Genomic DNA, 26,506 nt, shown 5'->3' with positions numbered 1-26,506 from the left:
GGTATCACATGATTAAAACATATTCCCTTAGGTTTTGTATTGACTATTGTAACTCCTCAGTAGCTGAGACATAGACCAGTTTTGTGACAGAATAGTGTACTAGAACCTCTTTTAGATAAAAAAGCAAATATGTTACTTGATTAGGAAAGTGCCTCTGGCTACATATTCTGGTGTTACCGCCTTACAGCTACAGAATAGTCCCTGTATATGTATCCCAGGATGTATGGATTAAAATCACAGTCATAACAGAGTACTAGACCCGTTTGCCTCATGAATCTGTTTAGAGATCTGAAGAAAACCCCAAAATGAAAAAAGGACATTTTTTTGCCAATTTAAAAAAAACACCAAAAGTGTGGGGATGGTGAGAGAGGTTAAAGCCACAGAGCTAAACCAGCCTGTAACCTCATGGCTGGGTATTTGGAGAATTTGAGTTCTTCCTTTGTGTCTTTGTGTTCTTCTGTGTTTGTTCTTTGAATTAGGAAAAGCAAGAGCTGAGGCAGGAGTTCTCTGACTTCGGAGATGAGTCCTAACTGCTAAGCTTTCTCCTGTGGAGGGGTGTTCCTTTTTCCTTGTCTGAAATTACTTTTCTTGGATGTGATCATATTCTCAGGAAAGTTGTATTTGGTTTTGGTGTGTCTTGTCCCTGCCTCTTTTTCTTTCTTCCTATTTTTTTTTTTTAACCTGGCTCTACTGCAAAAGTGAATATTAGCTAGTTGCAGTGTAAAGGTTGACAGAGGAAAAAGTAGCAGAGTAAAAGGTTGTGTTGGAACATGTCAGTGGTCCTCATGAGGCAGACAGCCCTTTTGGTGATGATCCATACAGGACAGAAAGAGGGAGGAAGAGCATAAACCTGGAGAAATAAGGATGACGATTCTGTGTTCAGGAAAAGTTCTAAGGCTGCTAATAAAGATGCTCTCAGCATTGGTGCAGGCAGCAAGAACTTTCAAATAAATTAATTGTCTGCTATCGGGTACAGTCTGTTAGGACGCTCAGTCAGCCAGCATAATTGGGTACATCTGTTTACCCACTGTCTAGAGCTGTAAATCTTTGCAACACATAAGTTTCCCTGCTGACTCTTGCCTTGCAGCATTGTGTTACAGATACTGAAGTTTGGGTACAGTAATGACTCTTAACACAGATTGGAGAGTTAATGTTCACTGGCATAGAAGTCTTCCTTTAAGCTCTGAAACCTTTGGTGCTCTGACAACTGACATTCTGCCTGTGCGTGAGTCAGTCTTCTTGGTAGGATGTCTAGACCTTGGACCTTAGACAGCAGGAGACCACAGTGGATACCAAATTACCTTTCTGCATTCCTGATGTGTGAATGCTCTTTACATTGTACTTAACATGGACCAGATGGTGTTCTAAGTTGCTTCAGGTACTGCTTTGTAAGTACAATGCAACTTGCAACTTTTAATGAAATAATCCAGCTAGATTCAAATTCATTTACGTTGGGTCCTATTATGCCACACAAAGTTGTTACATATTCATTATCTGTCACAGCATTTGGGCTAATCATCACTTCTGGCAAAGCTGAAGGTATGTGGAAAATAACATTAGTATATTTTATCCATGTGCAAGATGGATCTCTTCTGGCTTTAAATAAGAAGAGTTTAGATGGGAGTCTGAATATTTATATCCTGCCAACACTTTTTTATCTATAGTGACAGAGATACCCAGAAGTATAGCATCCAAACTGCTTGGCTCGAATAAAGTTAGCAATCTATTTGCATAAACCCAGAGCTCAAGGTGTCTTGGTTTACCCTGCTTCTCATTTTGCTAGCTTACAAGCAGCTCATGTATCTCCACTATATACCTGTCACATCTGTATCTGTTTGGATATGGTCATGTTCCATCATCTTTTCAGTGGCGAGTCTTGCTTCATGAAGAGCAACATTGGCCCCTTTCTCAGCACATACAACCTATTCTGCAGGATGAATTTTAACATGTTTATGTGTGGGCCTGGTAAATCCATTTCCACACTGTCTGGGAATTTACTTGTGACCAGCATATTAGTTGATGAAGTAGTACTCTTCATAATTGAACCTCGGGATCTACTCCAGTGGAAAGGATTGTGCTGTATCTGATGACTTGTAGACCCATTGGGATGGAACCCCAACATAAATTTCTATCTAAGTGGAAACTAAAGAAGCTTTTAATGAGCTGTAAGTGAAAGCTGAGAAAAATCTCTAGATAGGAAACAATTTAATGAAAATTCTGGTGCCAGTGTGCCTGCCATGATGTGCAAATTAATTTTTCACAAAGTCTTACACTACCTGGGGCAATTCTAGAATTTCAGCATCAAGGGAGAAACTTGTTTTCGAAGTATATCCAAGTTTACAGAAAGTCTAGTCAGAGAAGGTACTTTAGGATGTGTAATTTGTATTGCAAAGCAGTGGGGATTGTATTTCTTTAAACAGTCTGTCTAGGTAAACAATACTGGACTGAAATAGGTGAAACAATAAAAATTACTGCAAATCAGATAGCATCTCTGAACACCATGACTTTGCTTTATTAGTTTTCAGTTTAAGGTGGTATTTTTAATACTAGCTGTGTATACACAGCATAGATGATGTTACAAACATCTCATAAAGATTTCCCTGATAAACTGTTAGTAGCTACTGAGCCTCATTTTGAAACATAGTCACGCTGTGAGATGTCTCAACTTTAAGGCTTGGAGACTGAGGGAATAGATAGCCTTTCTTTTGAGTTAAACACTTTGAGTTTATTATGTTGTTATGCAGGGTACAGTGATTAGAGAAGTCACATCTGTCTGGGTTTTTTTGTGACAGGTTTTATAGGTAAAATTTAGTTTTGAGACTGTGTTACCATGTAATGGTCTGCATGTTCTTACATGCTGTGTTGCTGCCGTGGTCAGGTTTTTGAGAACGTCACATGGCTGAAGGTCTCTGTGCCTTTTTCTGCTTGGTGCAACTGGAAAATGTGTAGCACAGCTCAAAATAACCATAGCCTGAAAAGACCCTACCTTTCTGAGAAGGTGGGACGAATCTTCTCTATCTATTTGCAGTATACTTAAACCATTTCATTTCTGAACTAAGGAGGAGGTGCAAATGGGGAACTCCCAAAGACTGACATCATCCTATTCAGCTTTGTCTTGCTGTCTTATCAACAGCTAAGCAGCTCTTTCCTAGCTCACAAGAACATAGGCAAATGACAGCACCGAGTCCTTGACCGTGTTTAATCAAGTGGGATAAATTCTCTGTAGTGGTTTCCACACGTACCAAAAGGATTGAACGAGTCACGTGAGCAAGAGAGGATGGGGTGTTTTGGCTTGAACTCAACTGTAGTACTAACAGACTTTTTGCAGTTAGCTGGGTGATGACAAGAAACATGCACTTAATCTTTTTGGAACATGAACCCTGCTTTTTTCTGTGGCTGAGACATCGCTGTCAGCCAGGGTCCCACCGATGGTGTGCGTACCTCCAAACTTGCTGATGGGTGTTCACAGATGGTGACACATTGGACTTCTGCAGGTGGTGATCAGGTTTTTTACTGCATTTTAGTGCCGGATTCTGCCAGCACAACACTGCCAGCAGCTTCAGTGGTTAAAACAAATCAAATGAGAGAAGAAAACAGCAACATTCACATTCAGCAACATTACATTCTCATTTAATCCTTCTGCTAAATGATTTTTTTTTCTTTGGTGATACTGCCACTTAATGACAAATATTTTGTTTGTTTGTTCATATGTTTCCACCTGCCAGGTGGTGAGTATTTAGGCATACAAGACTTATTATACCTAACTCCTCTTCAGAGCTCTCTGCCTCCTGAGTAGCTGCCTGCCTCAAGCTGACAAAGTTTTTTTTGTTTTTGTGCACCTCCCACCATAAGCCTCCCAAAATTGCTTGCTTTCAAATTTCTGTTGAAATTATAGTCACAATTGGGGTGAAGCAAGGACTTACATGGCTGCATCCAGCCAGAGTGAATATTATTGCTGAATGGTAACACCTCCACATAAGGGGCTGTAATGTAAGGGAAACGTGACAGAACTGAAATTGTAATACTTCAAATTATAACCCCCACAAGCATTTCTCATCAAAAGCAGAAATTTCTGAATAATTCTGTGAGTGAAATGCAGTGTTGAAACATGGATCGATCAGTCCTTTACCCCCCTGCCCCTTTCCTCCTTCTGCCTAATATATTGGGAACTTTTCATCATACCTTTTGGGTCAGGGTACAATGGTTTAATTAGAAATTAGGGCTAAAATTGTAGAGGTCAGGAGGCTGAAATGAAAAGACAAGCATGGTTTGAGTGGCAGCGTGCATCGGTGGTCGGCGTGAGCTGAATGAGCAGAAGGAGGGATGGCGGCTGTGCTGCCAGCAGGTCTGATCCCACACTGGCTGAATTTGCCTTTCGCCCTTCACTCTCTGTTCCCTTGGATGCTGCTGTGAGATAAATACCAACTTACAGGAGATCATAATCACCATGAATACAGTGTGCTGGTGATTCTTGGCTTAATATGACTTTTAAAGCATATGTTTGCAAATGTAATAGAAATAATAGGATAGCATCATGGTCCACTGCAAGACTTGCTTAGTATTGCTGACATACTTTTGCTCTGATTCCATTTTCTGAATAACTGAGTTTGAATATGTATTCGGACTAAGCACTGTATTTCCAGTGAAGAAGTTTTTAAAAGCCTTTTATGAAAATTTAAAGGGAGGACATGGCAACGATTTGTTTTCCTCCATTCAGCAAAGAAATACAGATTGGGAAGTCTTAACTGCATCACCAAAAGATATTTCTGGTTTTGGCAAACCTGTAGAACTGAACAAAAAATTCATATGTATTACCAAGTTACTATCCGTGCAGGATTTTTCCTTTTAAATGAAAAATTAAAAAATAAGAGAGTAGTCTAACAGTAATTTGTGAAAAAAGGGTGTGGGTCACAGTAGGAAAAGATAGTTTTGGGAAATCAAATGCCTTTTTTGTCCTCTCAGGGGTACATTTGAATCACAAAATGAGATTATCAGGTGGTTGCATCAGATAACACTTGTGATTGATCTCTGCCTGTTACTAGTGCTGAAATATTGAGAACTAGCTTTCATCAGTCATGATACAAGAAATTCTATGTTAAACTGCTGGTGTCTTTTGCAGATAAATAACTTTGTTTTAAATGAGGATGCTTTTTGAGGGGATGCTTTCAAGATTAGTGGGTGTCTACATGGAAATCTCTGATCCTTGTATTGTCCTTGTTCAAGAAGTCGTGAATACTTTTACAGAAAGTATTTTGACCTGCTGTGACACACGTAACAAAATGGCTAATGCACATCATGGGACACTTTAGTGTTCATGAGTGGGAGATTACCTGCACTGGTGTGTTGATACATGTCCTCATTTTTCAATTAAATGAATTGTGTGACCTAATGTCCAGACAGCAAAGAAATCATGATGGTTGTCGTAGATACTGGGCTCAATGATGGAGACCATTTATGCCACTGGTAGAAAAGGCTGAAAGTTACACATACAATATCCAGTTAAACTTAGATTACGTATAATTGTGTTTTGTTAAGTGTGAGGTATCTTGTAGAATTAAGTTATATAAAATCTATTAAGGTGATGATTTTGAACTTAACTTTTGGGTTTTTTCCCCCATATGTTTTCAGGAGATACAGTTAGAACATGCAAAACAAGCTTTTGTGCAGCGAGACAATGCTCAGGCTGGAAGAGTCACTGCTATGGACTTCAGGGACATTATGGTCACTATCCGGCCACACATGCTGACACCATTTGTAGAAGAATGTCTAGTAGCTGTGAGTAGTTCTGGTATCCTAACTGGCAAAGACCTGAGATACAAATGTGGGATTCCTTTTTTATGTACCTTGACCATGATACGTGGCATGTAGTCCAGCTTACGGATGCATGTTTTTATGTTTAGTGGTTATTATCTACACATATAAAAGTTAACCCTCATTGCAGAATACGTATCCTCAATGTTCCTCATCATATGATATAAAAGACTAAGCAGGTAGGTGGACTAAGCAGGTAATGGCCTACAAATGTAGAGTTTGCCTGACTATTTCCAGTCACTCCATCACAGTAGACTGTGTCAAATATGTTAGAATGCCTCTACATCCCATTTAGGAAGTCATCCTCAAAGGACTTGCTTTGTAATGTCAATTCAAAGCTCCCAAGTGTCATCTCCAAGAACATGGGACAGTGTATGAACTGGAACGTCAGCCAAGGACATTCACTATATATTAACTGATAGTTGTTACACTTGAGTGTATGCTTTTTTTCAGCTTGAAGTACCTAAACCAAATTAAATATTACAATTCTGCAGTTTCACTGAAGAAAAAACAAAGGTACATTTGGTTTTCACCACAGTTTCTAATCTTGGGAACTTGTAGCAGCACTTTCCAAGTAATCCAAAGTCTGGCCGTATCCAGGTTTAAAGAAATCTGTTGTGCTTTGATTTGCAAGGGAGGATTCCAGGGAGATGTGTGAAGTGATGAGAACTGCATACCCTGGACAGAATATTGGAAGAAGCATAGAGCAAAAAGCATAGCCACAAGACTTGGGGACTGACAACGAGATCTGATACTTTCTTTGTTGATTTTCTCCCCAGTCTTGTCAGCTTTCTTGGGTCATATACTCTCACAAAACATAAGATTTTTGATTCTCCTTCAAGGTCAATTAAATTTTGGTAAGCTTATGTATTGTTTTCAGAAATTTGCTTCATCAAGAATCATATACTTTAAATAGGGAATTGGTCCAATAGTTTTTCTATGTGCAGCCCCAGCACCGCTTTAAAATAAAACTTCAGGCTCAGTTCACATTTGAGTATGAATAACTGTTTGAACCTCATTGTTCCCATTTTGTTTGACTGCCTGATAGAAGCCTGAGAGCTTACTGCTGGTTTTCCATGACTTGAAGTGCCTGTGAATTTCATATTTCAGTTGACCTTTTCCAGAATGCGTTTTGATTTTGTTAAAATTTTCTGTATAGTAATATACTTTACATGTAGAAGTAGATTTCCTCATTACTAGAAATAAGCCAGCTTATGAAACATTTCCAACTGAAGCAGTACTGAAACTTGAACTTTGTAAATTACTACTGGTTATGTTGTTATAATCCTGCATATGTATTTGTTTAGGTTTGTAGGGTGGGGAGAGTTTTACATTCTGGTTATGATTAGTTTCAGTAACATAAGAATCTTCCATAGTTTTCTTTATTTTGCAGGGTGTTGTTTTTTGTTTTTTTTTTAAAGCAAGCCTTTTAAAGAGCAAGTGCTACTGTTGCTCTTGCAAAATAACATTGTTTGAAAACCTTTATTTCCAGATTTTTCTTAGTCTGTAACAGTCTCCTTTCTCTTTTCTTCTTTTACTGTCTCTACTCTAGGCTGCTGGAGGTACCACTTCCCATCAGGTCAGCTTTTCCTATTTTAATGGATTTAATTCTCTCCTTAACAACATGGAGCTCATTAGAAAGATCTACAGTACTCTGGCTGGAAATAGAAAAGATGTGGAAGTCACTAAGGGTTGGTAAAAATGATTGCAGTCTGGAAGTATCCTTGAGCATTTGGTTGGGGTGGGTGGAGGGAACGACCTCATCTGTATACTTTTAAATCTATGGGAGGGGGAGAAAGCCAGCCTCGTTAGCATTCCTTGGTGCACCACTCAGTTTTGTACACTGCTTTTGGAGTCCGCCCTCCAGGTTTTTCATTTTGTTTCAATCAGAAAAAGGTCCTAGTAAACTGGCAGTGGGGGCAGGGTGAAGAAAGCATGTAAAGATATTTAAAAGTTTAAAAAACTTCCTAGGACTCCTGCCAAATTGGCAGCCTATTAAAGTGACCTTCAAGGGTAGTTGAAGAATTCCATAAACTTGTATTGGCGGCACAGTAAGCTGATCTACAAGCTTGGAACAAGATGTTATCTGCTATATCTAACCACTTTTATAGATAATACCCCGTGCAATGCCAAAGTTTCATTAATGTGGCCTACTGGGACTATGCCTGAAAAGTTCCACATCTCTTGACTCCTGGTTTGGTTTTTCTGTTTGCTTTTTTTAAATTTTTTTTCCCTCTGACCTGCAACTGATTGATTCCGTATGTCAAATATCCTAAATCCTGCTGATAGTGCTAAGCTTTCAGACCAGAGTGTTGTACTTATTTGCATGAAGTGTAGACCATTTAAAACATACATTTATGTAGTGGCAGGAGCACTTTTGTGGTGGGTCACTTTTATTCCCTTCTCCCTCCCCCACCAGCATCTTCTACTTAACACTAAAATATAAAACAACTCTGGGGTGCTCTGGATTATTTGTTCTGGTTTGATTTGTTGTTTGGTTGTTTTTTTGTTTTTGTTTTTTTTTTCTATATTCTTATTCTGTTGCAGAGGAGTTTGTTCTGGCAGCTCAGAAATTTGGTCAGGTTACACCCATGGAAGTTGACATCTTGTTTCAGTTAGCAGATCTATATGAGCCACGGGGGTAAGTGGAGAATTATCTGTCCTCTCCTTTCCTCTCCTCTCCTCTCCTTGGAAGGAGTGGGAGGTGGTGTTGGGGAACAGGGAAGTGTAGTGTAGTAGCCGCATGCAGGTAACTTCTTGTGATCTGAAAGCCCATCTCTAAGCAAACACTAAGCCGAATTAATTTCTTCAGGCGCATGACGTTAGCTGATATTGAAAGAATTGCTCCTCTGGAGGAAGGGACACTGCCCTACAACCTGGCTGAGGCTCAGAGGCAGGTAAGAACAGAAGCCAGTATGATGCTATTACCTGTTTCCAGTGCCAGGTAAATTGATAGCCAAACTTCTCCTGTGTTGTCAGCCAAGTTGCTTCTCTCATGTGTTCTGTAATAATCTGCGAGGAATAACTTGTTAGAATTTTGTTAATTTAAAACATCAATTTAAAAACTTGTCATGTCTTCTCCCTCTCTTGTCTTTGCCCCTTTCTCTTGGCCTGCATTTTGACAGGTTAAATGTAATTTACTTCGGAAAGATAAAATGTACGTGAGTGTCATCCAGCCATCCAGTAAATATTAGGTGTATACCTAATTAAGGTGTTAATGTTTTGTGGTTCTGTTACTCTCTGTTCTTTTTAATGAGGAAAGAAGACTTCCTGCTTCCAGTATGGATGGCAAATTCAGCATATAGGCTATTAAAATGGCAGCCCTTGTTCTGAACACACATGCATGTCCCTGGCTTCAGAATATTCTCTGCTTTGCCTTGTGCTCTGCTGAGTCTCGAAATAGAGATGATAGATAGTCTACCGTCATAGTTTCAGTAAAAGCATTAATGTTCTCTGCATTTCCAAAAACTAAAGGATATTGACTTCGATGGCACAACAGCGAATGAAGTTTGGTTGTGTTTGAGGCAAAAAGAAAGAGGAGTGGTTTTTAAATGTCAAAGCTGTTGATCTTTTAGTTTTCATGTTATTCTAGCATATCTTATGTTTTCATTGACCCAAGTTTCTATACAGATAGACTTAAAACTAGCTCTCTGTTTCTGTTTCTTTCTGTGTCTATTTTAAGGCAGTCTTAACTTTGTGTCTTGTGAGACCAAGGGGTTTTTGGTTGGGTTTTTTTTTTTCCTGCTCTGGGTCTGTGCAGAGACGCCAGTTTGACCACAATGAGTTGATGCAGGCTACATTTTTAGGACTACCAGGCCGTAAGCCAGGCCTGTGTGTCTGTGTACCCATGTGTCTCTTTTGCTTCTCTTCTTCTCCTCCCTCCCCTACATGTGAACGCCCCCACCACTGCTCCAAGACAGTATCTAGGGTGGCGGTTTTCTGTTTGTTTGAGCAGTGACTAAATGTTGACTATCTTGGGTTGAATTCAAATGAGTTGGCTCCCAAAAGCTCATCTATTCCTAGAAGACTCCTTAAAGGAGTTAAAAGCATTTGCATTGGACTGAATATCAAGTAACATCAGTTACAATAGGTGGCAGTAAAATGTAGCCAAAGATGTGGTGCTGAAAGTAGCAGCTTCTTCAATTTTAGCTTTGGGGCCAGTGTCTTTGTTAGTATGATTTATGCCATTTTATGAGGCTAGGACATATGAACCTGTTTAAATCTTACCATTTCTTCTGCATATGTGTCCTACCTTTTTATTTTTCCATCCAGTTCCTTTTTAACGTCAACTGCTTGATGCTGAGACTGAAAAGATTTTCAGCTACACTGATACCTTCAATTTATTTTCAGGCCAGCTCTACCTACCTTGGAATATTAGCTAAAACCTAAACCCATTGTCAGGAAAAAATACATCCATGTTTTTATTTTGTTGTTTTATTTTTAGTATCCTTAAAAAAAATTACAAAAAGCGATAGTAAGTATGGAAGACTTAACGCCCGTGCAGAACTTCTATTTTTCCAATTCTTTCATTAGATAGCAATTTGACATCTGGAGCTCTTCTGAAATTTATTTTTTATTGGGTTGAATCTAGCAGTCACAGACGGTGAGCAAAATGAAATTGTGGGGTCCTTTATGAAACGTTATTTTCCTTTAGCTAATATGTATGAACAATGATTGTATACTTGTTTTGATGGCCTGAGAAGTAATATGTATACCTGGTTTTGGCAACAGTAGAAAGAAATTCCAAACTGGACTTGCTTTTAGCTGTAGACAATGAGTGACTTAAGATGCAATATGTGTGTCCTCATATGCACATTTAGACCATTGATTTTGGAGTTGTATAATTTTGTTGTAGTATCAGTCTTTCTTTTCTTTGCTATTCCACTCTGAAGAGGCTACATTATATGGCACTTAGAAATCAGTGGAAAAGCAATAATAATGGAAAACAAGATCTCCAGTGTACTGTGGGATTTTTTTCCAGGTATCTGTATACTTATATTTGTCTGATTGTGAGACATTCTTTTCAAATACGATATTCTGATTATTTTTCTTTCCTTTTGTTTTAAATCCTGCCTTGACAGAAAGCTCCAGGCGATGTGTCTCGACCTATACTCATCCAGATTGCAGAATCAGCGTACAGGTTTGCCCTTGGTTCAGTTGCTGGAGGTTAGTCATGGCTGAGCAAAAGAGTATTCGTCTTCTCTGTTTGGGTTTTTTTCTTCTTCTGCCCTTTTTCCCCTTCTGCCTTTCATTTAAGTGTGGAAGGCTTCTCTGTCTTCCCTTGGAGCTGTGTCTAAGGGATGGGATGACTATAAGATTGAAGAGGAAGGGGTCATCTGGTCTAAAAGAGTTTTGGAATTTACAAGCCATTGGAGTTTGCAGGTGGTGTTGCTATCTGATTTGTCACCAAACCAGTTTCAAAAGAATCAGATTAATAACGAGGTAGGGCCAGGAGTGCTTTTGGTTAAAACTGTGGGAGGTACTTTAAAGTATCCAGAATATATCTTGGAGAAAAAGGTGTCAACTGATACTTGAGATGTAAATGTGGAAGATGACAGTGGCAGTCAAACACTGCAAATGCAAAATCCTGTTTTCTTATAGCTTGATTTTTATTTTGCAGCTGTTGGAGCCACTGCAGTCTACCCAATTGATTTGGTAAAAACTCGAATGCAAAACCAGCGCTCTACAGGCTCTTTCGTGGGAGAACTTATGTATAAAAACAGCTTTGATTGCTTCAAGAAAGTGCTACGTTATGAAGGTTTCTTTGGGCTCTATAGAGGTAAGTTTAAGTTAGTATGTAGTAATGATAAGTAATGATAATATATATGCAAACTTCTTGATAGTTAAAACCTCATTGTAATGAGAACATTTCTGTAGGACATCTCTGTCCTTTCCTTCCTTGTCAGCAATAGGGCAACAATAGCAATTTCCTACAGAAAAAATACACTGCTAGTCAAGTTTTAATTTCTTTAGTAGTCCTTAGTACCACCAAGAATGTTTTGCCCCGTTTGGTAAGAAGTTAGATCATCCATTTTTAGTTTTTTTGTTTCAGTGTTCTTTCTTATCTATATTCTTTCTATTTAAAAACATCGAAATATAGAGAAAATACGGTACCTTGTTATTAACCAGATCTCTTTTTGTGATATCTTTTGTGACAAAAGCGTCTCTCTGAACCAGTTGCATGTGCTTCACTAATCATTGCGAACAGTCGTCAAGTCTTATGTATACCTCTTCTTGGCTTGTCACTGTTAAGTCAGCCAGAGAGATTAACTGGGTTTCAACCCACTTAGCTTTATATACGTAACCAATACACACAATGACGAAGTTAGCTGCTCCAAACTCCCCTTGTAGTCAGTGGGGAAAGCTCCAAAAGCTCATTTACTCTATTCAGGATGTAAATCATCCTCACCTTGGGTATCTTAGGTAAGTGCTTGCAGTTACATGGTGGCTTTTTTGATTTATTTTGTCCTTGTCCCAGTTACGGCATCAATGTTGTAAGTTCAGATAATGCAGAAGTATTCATAAGGAATTATGAACTACTGCATGAGACTACAGTTCTTCTCTGTCACAGAGGTAAAGCAAATTATATTTCTGGTATCCCAGTTATTGAGATCTCTTATTCCCCTCTGGCATATTCATTGGGGAGGATTTGAAACTTCTGTTAGTGATCTCATTTTTAGCCCGCTTGCTTAGAAACTTCTTTTAACTTTTGAAAATAAGAATATTGTAATGACAGAAATTAATTGCTAAAAGCAGTTGAGTCAGAAATAAAGAATGGAGGATTTCAGTAAAATATCGTTCTGATCTGGCAAAGCTATATGCACCAGAAAAAAAGTAAGTTTGTAAGACAACATGTGAAACAACATTAAAAGTAAGTGGTGTGATACATGTGCATGCTAACGTATGACCCAAGTTACTGGAGGTTGGCTAAGTAGCTCCTCTGCAAAATACAGACTTTGTAATTATTTCAGCACAATTGGAGATGGGAACGCTCAGTTATTATTGACTGAGTTTGAGGCAGTTTTTTGAGTAGGCCTAATAATTTAATGAAGAGTATTGACATGGTTTCTATTTTGTAAGAATTAGAGCAATCAGAATCATAAAAAGTTCCAGTTATTGGCTAAAGAACAAAATGTATTCCCTGCAAATGGATGACTGCTTTTTCCAGGATCCTGAAAAAGTAGATATGCATAATTCCACTGTTATGTGTTTCTGTCTTACCAAAACTCTGAAGCACAGTGATTTTTTTTCCACCTGGAAAAAAACCCTTCAGAAATGTCATAAATGCTTACTCTTAACTCCCATTTACTTGTCTTGTTTTTGGAACGATTTTTTCATTGGCAAATATGGGGAACTCTAGGAACCTTTGTTAGTATAGCTTATCCTCCCATTCCCCATCCCCTTTACTACTTTTCAGGCTTCCAAGGAGTATGGAATAGTGAAATCTCAGTTTGGTGGAGCTGAATTTCTAAGCCCTGGGCAATAATCTCATTTCTGGATTATATAGTAGAAATCGCGTGATGGCAAAGAACACCATCATTTCAGAGGCAAATTGAGACCTATGTTTCTGCAGATTCTCTGTTTGAAGGGCACCCTTATTTAACTTCTCTTCTTAAAAGAGTTAAATAGAGAAAGCTGCTTAAAAATCTGGAGCTTCCTCTGCGCAGTTCTACAAATTCGGGCTGTTGCTTGCTTTCTAAGGAGGTGATGTGGGAGAAGGCTGAGCAATAGAGTGCAGAATAAAGGTTTCCAGTTAAGCTTGAAAGGACAAGAAAATTTGAAAGGAACTTTTTATAGATTAGTATCTTGACCCAATTTAATGCAGTAAACTTAGAGTGAGAATCATCTTGTTCTGGGCTTAAATACTACACTAGGTAAGACAAACTACAGAGCGCATTACTTTTTGCTGCTCATGGGTAACTGGTGTTCTTTCTTACACTGTGGTGTATTCACAGTTAAGTAAATGTGGGGGTTTGTCCCCACTGGAGGAGGGAGTAGTCATTGGTAGAGTTCTGCCACTTAGCTGAATAGTGATACAAGCCTTTTAAAAAATACAGTAGAAACATTTGGAGCAGTGGTCCCTTTGTCACGACACACTGCAAGAAAGCAAGCAGGAATTATAAGCCCTACTCTGAACTCAGCCATTTCACATATTTTTGATACAAGGCACATATTTTCATCCTGTGAACTGGTTTTTCTATTTTGTATCGTTATTTTATTCCAAACTTTCAAAGGACAAACCCACCATGTTCTAAACCACCATTTCAGATAAGGATAAATTACACCATCTTGTGGATATGAAGAGACGACTAAATTTTGTTTAATATCGGTTTGTTTCTAAGGAAATCAGTCTTTCCACTGGGAAGATACATTGATTAAAAAAAAACCAAACCACCAAATCCAAACATGATATAAACCTCTGCAGAATCTTTAAAATATGCTTTATTTGAATGCTGTGTTGTTAGATACTTTTTTTTTTCAAGAGTGTACATCTGAACTAAATTTTTAATCTGTCTCTTTCTCAGCGTGGCTGAAAAGACTACACATCTCATATACCTATAATTTACTGTTGTGTCTACATTTATACCTGAAATACGTATTTAGAAAATCACAATATTTATATATATGCAAATATATGAACATTTTGGAAGCTGTGATTTGTCAACATCTCTTCCAACTGATGAGGTCACCTACATTTCTTAATAATAACTTTAATCAGAAGTCCATCTGATGAGTCACAGAATAATTCACAGTCTTAGGCAATGCATCTAGTAATTTCACCTATACTTGATAGAAATTTTATGAGAAATTTAAGTACCAGAGATAAAATGTAGTTCATGAAAATGTTCAGTAGCCATGCTGTTAATGCCACTTCTCCCAGAGGACGAAAAAGACAGGAAATGCTGTGGAAGACACTGTCACCGGTGATCATTAACTGTTAAGGAACTTGTTAATTTCTTCTGATGGTGCTTCTAGCACTGCAGTGACTCCACATGCCATCTAATCTTAGATTTTAATCATTCATTCATCATCCAGCTTCATTATGACTGCTGGATTCCCATGCTAATGATACAAGACCATGGCAGAAGCTTTCCTCCAGAAGTATGCAGTGAAGTACCGTTTCTGTAGAAAGGAAGTACAAGCCTACTCCTACCCAAGTCAGAGCACAAAATTCAGGAAATTTCCATTTCCAGTTGAGGGAGCTGTGCTTGAATGGCAACTGGTGATTAATTGTCCAGTTTCTCATGTGAATCCTGTAATAGAAAAATGTGGCAATGTTCCATTGCCACCTTTCTATCAGATGTCCACATTTTTTCAAATATTTTACCTACACTGAGCAACAACTCCTTCAGTCAGTCATTTTTTTCTAATATGAAAGGGAAATCACATCTGTTGCACAGTGTAAAACTGAAGTTTCAGTGTTAGATGTCTGAAAAAATACTTCAGCCAAATAAGATATTCTTTTTTTTTTACTAGATGCAAGCACTACAGCTGGGCTGGATGAGCTGTTGCGCGTATATTCACAATGTATTTAGACTGGTTTCAGAAAGTAACTTGTATGATGTCATAAACGGAATACAGTTCTTAGTGCTCTCTCTCCCATATACCTTCACCTTCCCATAGAGTCCTGCTACACAGTGTGTCAAATATGAAGTGGTGCATGGTAATTGCTACTAAAAAGCCTTGGATATATGAAAATGGGTTGAATAACATGTTTACTGTGTACTGTACTAGCAGGCTGCCTATCTGCAAAATGAAACGTATGCCACTTATAGCATCAGAGAATAACATTTTTGAGACACTGTCAGATGTTTCTAAGCCTGTCCTACATCTGTGTATGTGTCATATTGCTGATCTCCTAATGAATAGTAACACTGAAAAATTTCTAGCATGTCAGAATAACCCCAACAGAAAAATGACATTTTCATATGTGTACCTTGATGTGCTTTCTTCCTTCCAAAACTTACCACCTTTATCATGTTCAGAAATCTTTCAACAGTGTTTCAGGGCTCCCATCAAAGCAATAAAGAAAAGAGAATTTAGTTTGGATGGTCATAACCTCTAGAATGCACAGGTACCACTTACAGATGGCTTTATTACATAGGTATGAGGGCAGATGAATAGTCCCTCTACCTTCCTAAGCTGCTGTATATATAATGCTAAATATATACCAAAATTCTGTGTGCAGTAGGGAGAAAAAAAAGAGAAAATGCGCTGGAGTTTTGATTGTTCAGTTGGGGTTTTTGGGGTGGTTTTTCTTGGGGGTGTTGTAACATCTGCCTTTTCTGTTTAATCTTTCTCTTCTACATTAAAGTTTTATGGAAAGGTTTGAGTTGTAACAGTTTCATTCAGATTTGAGTTCAAAAGGAATGGAGCATATGGGGAAAAAATAACTTGTGCCAAGATAAACATGTTTTTCCTGTGATTTTACAAATGCCTTTAGAAATGCAAAGTCTTAGGAGCTGAAAAATGAGAAATAGTAAAAAGGCCATCTTCAGATCAATCTAGTGAAAATTTCTCCTGCTTATGTTGCTTCCAAAACTAGAGGTTCATACAGATCTCCAACTGGACTATTTTTATGATTTTGTATCTTGATATTTTAGAATGTGTTTTTCTGTAATTTATTTGATACGATGTAACTTCAAAGTCATGTTACATACAGCTTAGGTATAGTAATACATGCATACGTGATTTTAAAATTTATGATCTCCAGGTTCTTTTGGAATGACATGTCTGCTTACAGACCTGCTCTAATTCTACTGGATTAGGTTTAGGATCAGATAGTGTGCTTGTAAAGTAAATGGAATCTCTGAAGATACAGATTCATTATCCATAATGTCTATACAAAGCTATACATGTCCTATAGTAAGGCGTAAGTATCATAGCAGTTACAAAGATAATTTTGTCTGTATAAGGCTAAAACTGAAAAAAAAATGCTATTCATTGCATGTCCTTGTGTTTTCTTCATAGTGCTACAGAAAACATAGTATTTAATTACACAGTTTTGACTGTCTTAATGGTTTTTTACTGAAGTCTGAATTCAAGTCACCTGTGCAACTAAAACTGTTTGAGAAATTCAAATCTTGGAATTTAACTTACTCTGCAGAATCTCTTTTTTTGAGCAACTGTGTATGAACTGGGTGTTAGTGTATTCTTTTGTTTGAATATTCAGCCATATCAACATAGCTGTCTTGGGCAAATGTTAGATGTGTATGTATATCAGCTGTATATGCAATTAATTACTCTTTTTGACACTTGAAAAACAAAAATGTTAATGCAGGTGCAAAATTTTAAAGGCATTAGTATATAAATATGACTGGCCCTCCTGTTGCCACAAGCCAAATAGTTATATTCTCCAAGTTCATTTCCTTATTAAGAGCATCAGTAGTAACCAGTGAAGCTGATGGATCGTAGCAAGGTGGAATAATACACTAATCCAGTGCACATATGTTTTTTCTCTTTCTTAGTCTGACATTTAGCTCTTCAGGAAAAGGCTTTTTGGCACATTAGCTCTTAAGAGCTGAAACCTTGATTGGCAGCTTTCCCCAAAAATAAAACCATGGAGAGGTGAAAATGCCAGGTTTTGTAGAAGGTACCCAAAGGTGCTGCCTGAGTTATTAAAACAAAGTGGGTCTGCATCAGGAACTCTAGCTAAGGTGATTTTTTTGCATTTCTGAATAGTGCCCTAGTTTCTTCATGCTGATGAATGCTTGCCAACACCATTCTAGCCCCAGACTTAGTTGGTAAGCTTTGCGTATTTGTAGGTTGTGTTTTCCAAAAATTCACAAAGTATCAACCGTTCACTTCAAGCAAGTGAAGCTGATGGAGATTCCCGCTTCCAGTTCTGTAGTGCATCACTTCTAACACATAGGAAATTCCATACCTGGGGAAAAACTTTTTTTGTTTTAAGAACTGTTGAGTTTGCTGGGCAAAGAGCTCAAGAATGCAGTCATACATGTTTGAATGGTTTGCATTATTTTGATTCCTATCCTCTTGGGTCCTGCCATCTAATGCCATTGGTTTTGCCAGAAAAAGGTACTGCGCTCACGATTTGCATTGAATGCATCGTGTATCTCACAAAATTAATTAGTAATTCTTAATTTTTGTGTGAAGATGCAGAAAATAGATGTTGGTTTAGGACAGAGTACTGAAACGTAGTTGGCAAATCTGTATTAATGTTTAAGTGTAAAGTAAGCTAATATCACAGATTTAAAAAAGCTAAAGTAACAAATACATACAGGCAGTGGTAGCACTTGAAGGGGTGGCACAACGTTTGTTTTCAAAATTGACTGTTTAAGCACTGTCATTAAATATAGTAACACAAAATTACTGTAAAAATTGGCTGTTTCTGCGTGGTGATCTCTACGTATATTTGTTGATTTGTTTAGTTAAAACCAAGTTACTCAAAGAATTGAATTCTGTTTCCATGTTGCAGGTCTGTTACCGCAGCTATTAGGAGTAGCACCGGAGAAGGCCATAAAACTTACTGTAAGTTTGCAAATGGATTGTTTTCACATTTCTCCACATTGTAAAGTTCATCTAAGTACAATTAGTGTGTTAAGGATTTTTTTTATCCTTAATGTGTCAGAAACATGGTAGAGTGTATTCTATCATTTTTTGCTTGATGCAAACTGAATTACAAAAAGCACAAAGCAACTGTGTGTGTCTGATTTGTGAACAGTGGCATACAAGTCACATGCAAATATATGCTTGTACAGTTTAAGAATCTTACTGAAAACTTAGTTTTGGACTCGCTTCAAAATATAACAAGCTTATTCAACCTGTTCAGCTTGTCTGCTTGTTTGTAAATAGCACAGGCCTTTGGTTTCATTTCATAGCAAAAATGAGTAATTATTTACTGGACTTGCAGGGCTTTTTTTTTTATCTCCATGTGGGTCCTGTATGTTTAAATCTAGCGCAATAAGAGATAATATGAGCATGTAGTGAAGTCTTAGTAAGAAAGGAACTTGCTTGCATGCTTTTTTTTTCCCTGTAAGTGTTTTACTTCTGTAATTTTGTTGTTTCTTGAATGATTTTAAGGCACTGAAGAATTTCTTATTATAACCCAGTCCTAATGTATTGGTTATTCACTGATAAGCTAGTATTCACCAAAGCTAGTAGGATGCATTTAAAAAAAAAAGGTACTCAATGCTATTAATTGAATTACTATTGTGTTAAAATTTATTATTGAGCATTCTAATATTAATTTGAAATTACATTTACATTTGTAAATGTAATGAGCATTTCTAAAATCTGAAATTATTTTATCATTAATTTTCAGATAATTTTATTCTTTCATTAGTGATTGTTACTGTTTTCCAATAATAATTGTTTGAATTATGCTGCATATCTTTGTTAGAAAAATGTAGTCAGCTTTACAGTATTTCAAATAAAATCTAAGACTTGTTTGATATCTGTTAGTTTGTTATATTCATGGATGTATCAGTTGCACACAATTTGCAGCTGATGAGTGTTTTCTCCGACCCTTTAATTTGTCATCTTTCCTTTCATAAATGTTTGTTTTTTAAGGTTAATGATTTTGTGAGAGATAAGTTTATGACTAAAGATGGCTCTGTCCCACTGGCTGCAGAAATTCTTGCTGGTGGCTGTGTAAGTATCTTTCATTTCCTTCATATGAGATTGATGAAAGTGCACTGTGTAAGATTTAACTGTGCGGACTAAGGCTTCTGTTTAACCACAGATCCGGTTCAAGAGCAGACTCTACTAGAGCATCTCAATTCTTTCCTAGATAGGCCAGCCGTTCTTGATGAAAGGGTAAATGTTTCTGTGCATCGTGCCTTTTAACTGCGCTGTATAATTCTCACAGCTTAGAGTTTGTTTCCTTAATAAAGAATGTGTCTTTATTCATGTTGGTTGTAGCTTACGGCCTGAAGAGGATTCATGCTAACCTTTCCAGAAGTTAATAATTAGTTACTACTTTGTGGCACCCACTCTGCCACGTCACTTCTTTCCTGATGTGTTATTGCACCCACTAATTTTCACTTTTTGCAGTGATACTGGCTTTTTGAAATGGCAAAAACTACTCATGCTTCTTTGAGTTCATAGCAGACGTAGGCTGTGTAATGTTAACTCAGTACATAATGCATTCCTGAGTGTAGGCTGTATTTAAAACCCGCTAAGTATTTAAGAGTGTTTTGCTTGCACAAAGTAGTATCTTAATGAACAACTGGCATATTACTGGGTAAATGATAATACTTCATGGTTTGGTCTAGTTCTGTCTGTTCATATTACAGCTTACTTTATCTGGTGTATTGATTTTGTTCAGGCAAATGTAAATACTTTAGGTAAAATGAATAGTTGTTCAAAGACCAGTGCACTTTACAGATAAAGAACACTGTTTATTTAAACCAGCTTTGATCACTGGGGCACAGCAATTTTGGTATATTTTCAATCTATCTTTGTTTCTGCTGTCATAAGACAGATGAGGTCACATTTTCAAGCAGCTTCTACCTGTGTCAAAAACTACAGAGAGCAGCAACTTAAAAACAAATGCTTGTGTCTTAACCTCACTGGGTGCGGAGATTTGTGCTGTATGTGCTTGCAGAGAGCATACTATGATTATCTGAGCCTCAGGGTGCAGTGGCTCAGTTGCATTGCAGGCTGAGAAGCCCTGGCTTTCTGTAATTCTCAGGAGATGGGGCAGGATTTGGCTGCTGTCTCACTGCTCCTTCTGTTTGATCATTGACCTGTTGTAGACTGCCAGGTAGGATCCCCTTGTTCTGTAACTTTAGGAGCATTCAAGGGAGGAAAAAAAAGAAGGGGAGGGAGAGAAGAATGTGGGTCTCTGAAGCCCTAAATAAAAAGCATGCTGTAAATGAAGGAAAAATGCAATAAAGTGCTTGCAGAGTAAAAAGTATTTGCCCCTTACACTAATAAAAAGTCTCATGAACATAGCAGCCATAGAGAATTCAGCAAAATTTTCATTTAAAATGTCATTTGATCTAGAGTTTTTATTTTTACAGACTGCTGTGAATTTTTTAATGCAGTACAAAAAGCACTCTTTACAGAGACCTGTCATTCATGAGAATGCTGCAGCAAGCTTTTTGCCAGTAGTTCATTGTAAACTAAGGATCTGCTTTAAGAGATAGGTGGTTTGAGACATATTTTAAATGTGCTGTAAATGTTGGCTTGTCCTATTTGGTATTTGAAATACATATTAACAATGAGATGCTGCATAAAGTTGTAGCAGTAGACGTGCAGTGGCAGAATGCCCTGAGTTTTCTTTTAACTGGAGCGCTCCACTTAAGGGTATAGTCCAGTGCCAGGTAGATGGGTTGCAACTTGCCTTTTCTGCAGGTGGTCTTTGGGCTTTTTTTGTAATTTTAAACCCAATTCAGACTAGCAACAGAGACTCTCATTACAAGTGTTGCCTAGTTTTTTGGGGTGAATTTTTCTCTCATGGTGTAAATATATGCATAAAATATAAGGTGAAAAGACAGGCTTTTTCCTGTAGCTTTCAGCATTGTATTGGGCTAACTTTTTGTCCCCATTTAGGCCAACGTGAAACGTGTGATTTCACTGTGGGAACGGTAAGGACACCGTTGAATGGTTTTGAAAATTTTCAGCCTTCGATTTTTACCTCATTTCACGATGTAGTAATCACTTACGTGAGAGGCAAGAAGACAGGAGTGTGTGATGTGTTAGAGTCTAAAAAGGGGCAGCCAATTAAGATGAATTTTATAAAAGACACATGCCCTATCACCTTCCGCTCTCCACATCCAATTCTCAGCTGTGATTGTGTTACAAACACATGTTAAATTGTCCTTCTTCTGTGCTTTTGTTTCCTGGGAGTGTATTCACGGCCTATGCAATAGCTGTGTGCTGGGATGCATTTTAGATTTTGATGTTTTAAATACCAACCCTGTGAGTACAGTATAGCATTAATACCTAAAAAAGGGAGGAATTGAGCAGATGCTTGGATGGCTTAGGTTGTTCAGTAACACAAAGGGCTTTGAAAGGGTCAGTATCACCCGAGTAGCTCCACTCTGCTGTTTGCCCAACCATTGCCAGGCATTGACTTTTGAGTCCCCAAGGAGTTCACTTTGCATCATAATTACTGAGAATTAGTACCCATGACTGACTTTTGCACTTGTAACTAAAGCTGATTGTTTCATTTGAACAAGTCTTTTTCTGTTTTGTAAACTGTTTTCTCTCCCTAACAAAAAAAAAGAAAGAAGAAAATAGATCTTTTGCTTCATGACCTTGTGGCACTTAGTTCAGTTAACAGCCTGTTTCATAGCTTTTTATTGTGTGAAGATGAAAGTGATAAGTCGGTTGAAGTTATTTTTTGCGAGACCCCCAAGAATATACTTAAAAGTATTTATAACCTTTATATTTTTATACAGGATCTTAGGGAGGGTTGTTATGAACATTGTTAACTCTGAATTTCCATCTCCTTTGTTTGTAAGAAATTTTCCTGTTGACTATGGTATTTGTTACCCATACAAATTCATGTAACTTCCAGATTTGCACAATGCCCGACACCCACCATGAACTCTGGTCTTTGCTGTTCATTTAGCACTTCCATCACTCATGTGGATCCTATATAGCCCTTATTGTTATTAGACTAGTAAAAAGCTTCAGTTCCAAGACATAGTGTAACGATACTGTAGAGCTAGGATCTGCTGAGCATCTGAACCACAAATCTGACTTAGTCTCCTTGAATGAAAAAGTGCACAAATATGCTAGGTTTCATTTCTGCTAATGCTGTAACTTACCTTCAGGGATTCTTTAATAAAAGGATGATCTTGAGTAAGCTGTAAATAAAACTTGAAATCTTTTTTTTTAGAGTGTCAATAATCTTGAAGTTTCTGTAAGCTTTTTTTACATTGTTTTTCAGTTCATTTTATATTTTAAATAAAAAATAATAACTAGTCATACCGAGATTAGCTGCTTGCTTCCTTTAAACTTAATTCACTTAAAAGCTTCTGTTAAAAGTCACCTGATTTTTTGATACGGCACTGCTCATTATTCTTATTTTTTGAGTTATATTAACCAATTGAAAGCTTGAGTTTGTAAAATAATATTTTTGGGATTTTGAGGTATTGCCTTTAACACTTAAGCTTTTAGATGAGACAGTCATTTTACTTAGTTCCTTAAATAAAGCAGTTCCACATTTAATTGAAAGATTTACATTGTGTGGAAGTAACTGGGAAAGAGATGCAAAGATGCGAAATAAAGAGTGATCATAAAACACACAAAATATTAAGAAAACTGGAAGTATTATAGCGTAACTAAAAAGAAAAAAGCTATATAATATATGTTGCCTTGTCTGCATACAGTGATACGATTACATAGGTAGATCGGAGGCTTAATTTCAGCAAGAAAAGAGAAAAACATCTTGCTTTATTAACCTTTCTTTCTGCTCTCCCTCCTCTTTTTGAGCACACACAGTCTTTTCCTTCCCAGCTGCTCAGTGTGTGCTCACTATTAGCCAGTTTAAATCATGTAGCACAGTACAATTACAGACCCCGTACAGATCTGCTTCTATTTAAGTTGTCAAGACAATTTTAGGCATGTTTCTAGAGACTTTATAGTAATCGTAATAAAGTTAAAACATATTGGACCTGCTTGGACAACCTCAGCTCTGCTATGGAACGTAAAAATCAGATACAGTTAAGATGGAGTTCATCTAGAAGGTGCAAAATCTTGCCCAGAATTAATTTTTATAAAGGAATACTATGTGAAATTCCAGATGAATTGTGCCAAATAACTGATCAAGTGCAAATGGTTTTATTAAGCTACTTACAACATTTATTTTATGTTTCAGAGAGTAATAAAGGTAAGTCCACATCTGAGCTGCATTTTCTCTGTGGCATCTCAGTAGAGGCAGAGGGTACATGGACTGCAATTCCCACACTTCTTGTTTGCAAAAAATGACATTTCACAGTTGTAGGCTAAAGGAGACTGAAGGTGTCATTCTTGCTTTCATTACTCAGAAACATAAATCTGATAAAATTCTGTTCTGTTTGGCAAGGGAGGGTGAGCTATGGGTAAAATGAAACTGAGCATTTATGTATGCCAGGGGAAAAAAAATCTCTCCTTGTGTATCTGAAAGAAAAGAAAAGAAAAGAACTGGTATCACACAAAAAAGTTTTGGTATCATTTATTGAGGTAGTTAAGTCGTGATGGTCTTCTTGATGATTGCTCATATTGGCTTTGAAAGCAAATGGCATACATACCTTGAACTCTTTAACAGATTTATTCTCAGAGGTCTATTCTCCCTGCAGTCAGGGTATCTAACTTCCCTTACTTTCAAGGGGAGTTCTACCTGCATGTGTAAAAGCCTAACATTCATGTTTCTTGTTTAGGGGAAGATTCAGCAGCTCCTAATACTTTTTTTTTCCTCCTGGATTAAATTTAAAGCAATTTTCTTTTTACATAAAATTTATGTTGTTAAATTAATTAGATTTAAAGTATTTAATATAATTAATATATTGTAACAAAATATACTGTAATTAATTAGGTATTTTTTAAATGTCTTTTTCTCCTCTGAACCACTGTAACTGTAGTTATTTTCAGCGTACTGAAAAGAATGTAAACTAATTGTAAACCTTTGATACAAAAAAAAGCCAGCTAGATATAGGCTTAAATTTAACTTCATGTTTGCAAATCCATTGTATATCAACACTGCTCTGTTTTAATTGTCTCTGATTAATTTTCAGCTGATCTTAGATGTAAGCCTTACAGTGAAGTTTGGGAAGGATCATACAGTAATATGATAGCCCTTCCAAGAGCTTGTACCAAAGGGTGGGGAAGTTCCTGTTGTAGAGATCCTGCTTTTCTTTGACCTCAGCCCATATTTCCTTGCAGGTCTGAATATTTTAAAATACAGTTTGCTGAAATTTTCACCCAGTCATACCTGTTTAAACTGGCCTTTCCTGAAAGGAGTAAGGAGTTAGGCAGAACGTGATTTCACTGTGGTTTGAATTTTGCTTTTGGATTAGTTAATTTTATTTTTTTTCCAAGGGTATTTTCCCATAATGAATTGAGGTGCTTTCCCCTTTTGCTTGCCCTCCCCTCTTCCTTTTCATTTCCCTTCTCCATTAAAAAAAAAAAAAAAAAAAGAGAGAGAATAAAATTTTCAAACTGTAAACCAAGGAGGGATGCATAGCTTTTAGGTTGGTATGTTTCTGATTGCAGAACTGAACAATTCCGAACTCTTAAAAAGACTATTTTTTTCCAACAGGCATATTTACTATTCTTTCCATTTGAAACGTGGGGGTTTTTTTCCTGTTATATTAGAAATAATGACTGCAGAATTTTAAATAAGCATACATTACAGTACAAAAGTTTTTGGGGTTTTTTTTGACAATTATATTTTATTACACATCCCTTTCTCCTATTACTACTTCTTTTACTGGCAGTAAAATATTTTAGTGTTTACCAGTGCAGGTTCAAAAAAACCACCAAAAAACAAAGCCTCAAACTCAAATCAGGAATTAAAATCTTGCTTTCTAGGAGAAAAAGGAAGATATTTATGGTGTCACAGTAATTTATGATGTGACCAAGAAATAATGGGTCACAGTTTTAATACAGCTACCATGTCTTAAGACTTGAAAGGTCTGTAAATCATTAAATGATTCTACAACTAGTCAAAATAGACAAGTAGAGCAGACAGAGCCAAATGTTAACATATTTGACAGGACTGTAACTTAATTGCTTTTATAATGCCAATCAAGTAGACTCCACTTTGATTTTTTGGCTAGGCTTCTGAGGGGTGAATTAGCTATAACGTGAAAAATATCAAATCTACAATTTTAATATTTTTTTCCCACTGCGGACTTGATCAGTGCTTATAAACAAACCATAGCCCTGTTTGTTTCTGTTTAGCCAGGTCATTAATATACTATTATAGGACAATCGTCACAACTTGTATCCGAGTCTTGGAAATCTGTCTGAAGCAGTAGCAGAAACGTTCTTCTGTTCAGACTAATTGCAGTTCTATTTATGAGCACTTTTATGTGAGCATTTGAAGGAGCTTGCTTTACATTTTATGTACACTTGGATGTTAACAAGACTCTGCGATTCTAGCAGCATTTGCTGCTTGAGCTGCCCAAAGTAAAACCTTAGCCAGATCAAGAGAAGGCTGTCCTCAGAAGGCAAGAAAGATTAGCTGGAGAGAAACACTGTTCTGCATGAAAGCTGTTTCTGTGCTGGGCTGGTCAAGGTAGTGAAAAGTAGATGACTGAGGGCTCAGGAAATCTCCTCGTGATCTGAAGAAAAGGTATTTACTATATGAACTCCCATTGCTAAAGAGCATTATCAGAATCCTGTATAGATAGGACCACAGAGAAGAGGACACAAAATAGCATGAGATGGCTTGTCTGGATTTTTGAAGCCTGGCTTTATTGGAAAAAAAAAAATTAACATAGAACCAAGCTTTTGAGAACCCAGTGTGTTTTATCTTTGACATACAGCACCATGTAATTAAGGTTTTTTTGAAACCTTTGAAATCTGTAAGAAGAACAGCTACTTTGGACAGATGTCTGTTACTCGGTGGATTTTCTGGTAACAGGCAAGTCCATAGCTAAATCACCTCTGCAGCAGCTCAGCGTAATTCATCTGATGCTCTTGGGATCTTTTGCCATGCAAACACCAAGACTTTTTTAAAGCACTGCAGTGGCACTCCGTAAATCTGGCTTCTAAGCCGTGTTCTGTTGTAGAGTTAATA

The 26,506-nt window shown here is 37.2% G+C and overlaps 1 protein-coding gene across 3 annotated transcripts in view; it reads left to right on the top strand.

Moving 5' to 3' along the window:
* SLC25A13 (solute carrier family 25 member 13) overlaps positions 1-26,506 on the top strand; it is a 102,014-nt gene that overhangs the window by 52,173 nt on the left and 23,335 nt on the right. For all 3 annotated transcript variants that reach the window (XM_080384598.1, XM_080384599.1, XM_080384597.1), the window contains 8 exons: positions 5,629-5,775; positions 7,364-7,502; positions 8,359-8,452; positions 8,624-8,708; positions 10,893-10,977; positions 11,432-11,590; positions 18,248-18,300; positions 19,342-19,422. In XM_080384598.1, the coding sequence (XP_080240724.1) occupies positions 5,629-5,775; positions 7,364-7,502; positions 8,359-8,452; positions 8,624-8,708; positions 10,893-10,977; positions 11,432-11,590; positions 18,248-18,300; positions 19,342-19,422 (843 nt within the window). The remainder of the gene's footprint in view (positions 1-5,628; positions 5,776-7,363; positions 7,503-8,358; positions 8,453-8,623; positions 8,709-10,892; positions 10,978-11,431; positions 11,591-18,247; positions 18,301-19,341; positions 19,423-26,506) is intronic.

Source organism: Falco punctatus, assembly GCF_963210335.1.
Source record: "Falco punctatus genome assembly, chromosome: 4".
Classification (NCBI taxonomy): domain Eukaryota; kingdom Metazoa; phylum Chordata; class Aves; order Falconiformes; family Falconidae; genus Falco; species Falco punctatus.
Note: the sequence above shows the minus strand (reverse complement) of the source record. Positions and strands in the feature narration are given on the sequence as shown.